General features: G+C 40.7%; 1 protein-coding gene across 1 annotated transcript in view; it reads left to right on the plus strand.

Annotated features, from left to right (window-relative positions):
- LOC106870273 (collagen alpha-3(VI) chain) overlaps positions 1-495 on the plus strand; it is a 3,673-nt gene extending 3,178 nt beyond the window's left edge. The window contains exon 3 of the mRNA XM_014916291.2: positions 305-495. Coding sequence (XP_014771777.2) covers positions 305-480 — 176 coding nt within the window. The 3' untranslated portion in view covers positions 481-495. The remainder of the gene's footprint in view (positions 1-304) is intronic.
- The last annotated feature ends 614 nt before the right edge of the window (positions 496-1,109 follow it).

Here is a 1,109-nt window from a genome sequence, read left to right on the forward strand (position 1 = left end):
TATATAGAAACTAGCTTTTTCGACTGCCTCCTGTATTCTCCTTATTACTTTTCTCAGTTCTGAACTCAGAAAATGCAAACCTTCTTTTGAATAGCGTTATTCAAGATATTTGTTTATTTAAGTAATGGTACTTACAGGTGTAGTCGTCTTTCTTTCAAATTTCGACACACACAAAGTACCACACACACACACACACACACACACACACACACACAGAGTAGAGGTATAATCTTTATTCTGCATGGGTAGATATTTTCAACGTTTATTTATCCTGTACCGGGGCATTTATTTTTTTAAATTCCAGCCTGTGATAAAGACATAGACGTTAATTTCGTGTTTGACTCTGCTATGTTGGGTGACCAAAGCACAAAAGATGTTATTCACTTCATCGAGAGTTCAATCTCTGAGAAAGATCTTGATAAAAACAACATCAGGTTTGGAGCGGTTTCTGGACCTTGCGAGAAAGTGTATGGTAAGTAGAATACAATTAACAGCTTTTCTAATTAACGCATATCATGGCATTCCGTCGGTTACGACGACGAAGGTTCCAGTTGATCCTGTTCGTGAAATTAACGTGCATGTGGCTGAGCACTCCACAGACACGTGTACCCTTAACGTAGTTCTCGGGGATATTCAGCATGACACAGTGTGACAAGGCTGGCCCTTTGAATTACAGGCACAACAGAAACAGGATCTTAAACTTCCTCTGGCCGTTTTAATCTAATACATTCACTGTGCCCGTTGTTTTGGCTTTTGTTGTTCTCCTATATTTGTTTTTATATTTGGCTTGCCTGTATACATACATATACCTACCTACCTACATACATACATCCGTGCATACATACATATATGAAAAAATAAATAGCAAATGTTTCCTTCTCGAGCCATGCCAGATTATGAGGGCCGGTTTCCCGGTTTCAGTGGCGTATATACTCCCCACCTGGACGGGACGCCAGTCCATCACAGGGTGACTCATTTTAGCCAGTTTTGTGGACTGGAGCAACGTGAAATGAAATGCTTTGCTCAAGAACACAACGTGTGACCCAGTCCAGGAATTGAAACCATAATCTCACGTTCATGAGTCCAACACCCCTTACCACTAAGCTACG

This window comes from Octopus bimaculoides, chromosome 25 (assembly GCF_001194135.2).
Source record: "Octopus bimaculoides isolate UCB-OBI-ISO-001 chromosome 25, ASM119413v2, whole genome shotgun sequence".
In the NCBI taxonomy this organism is placed as follows: domain Eukaryota; kingdom Metazoa; phylum Mollusca; class Cephalopoda; order Octopoda; family Octopodidae; genus Octopus; species Octopus bimaculoides.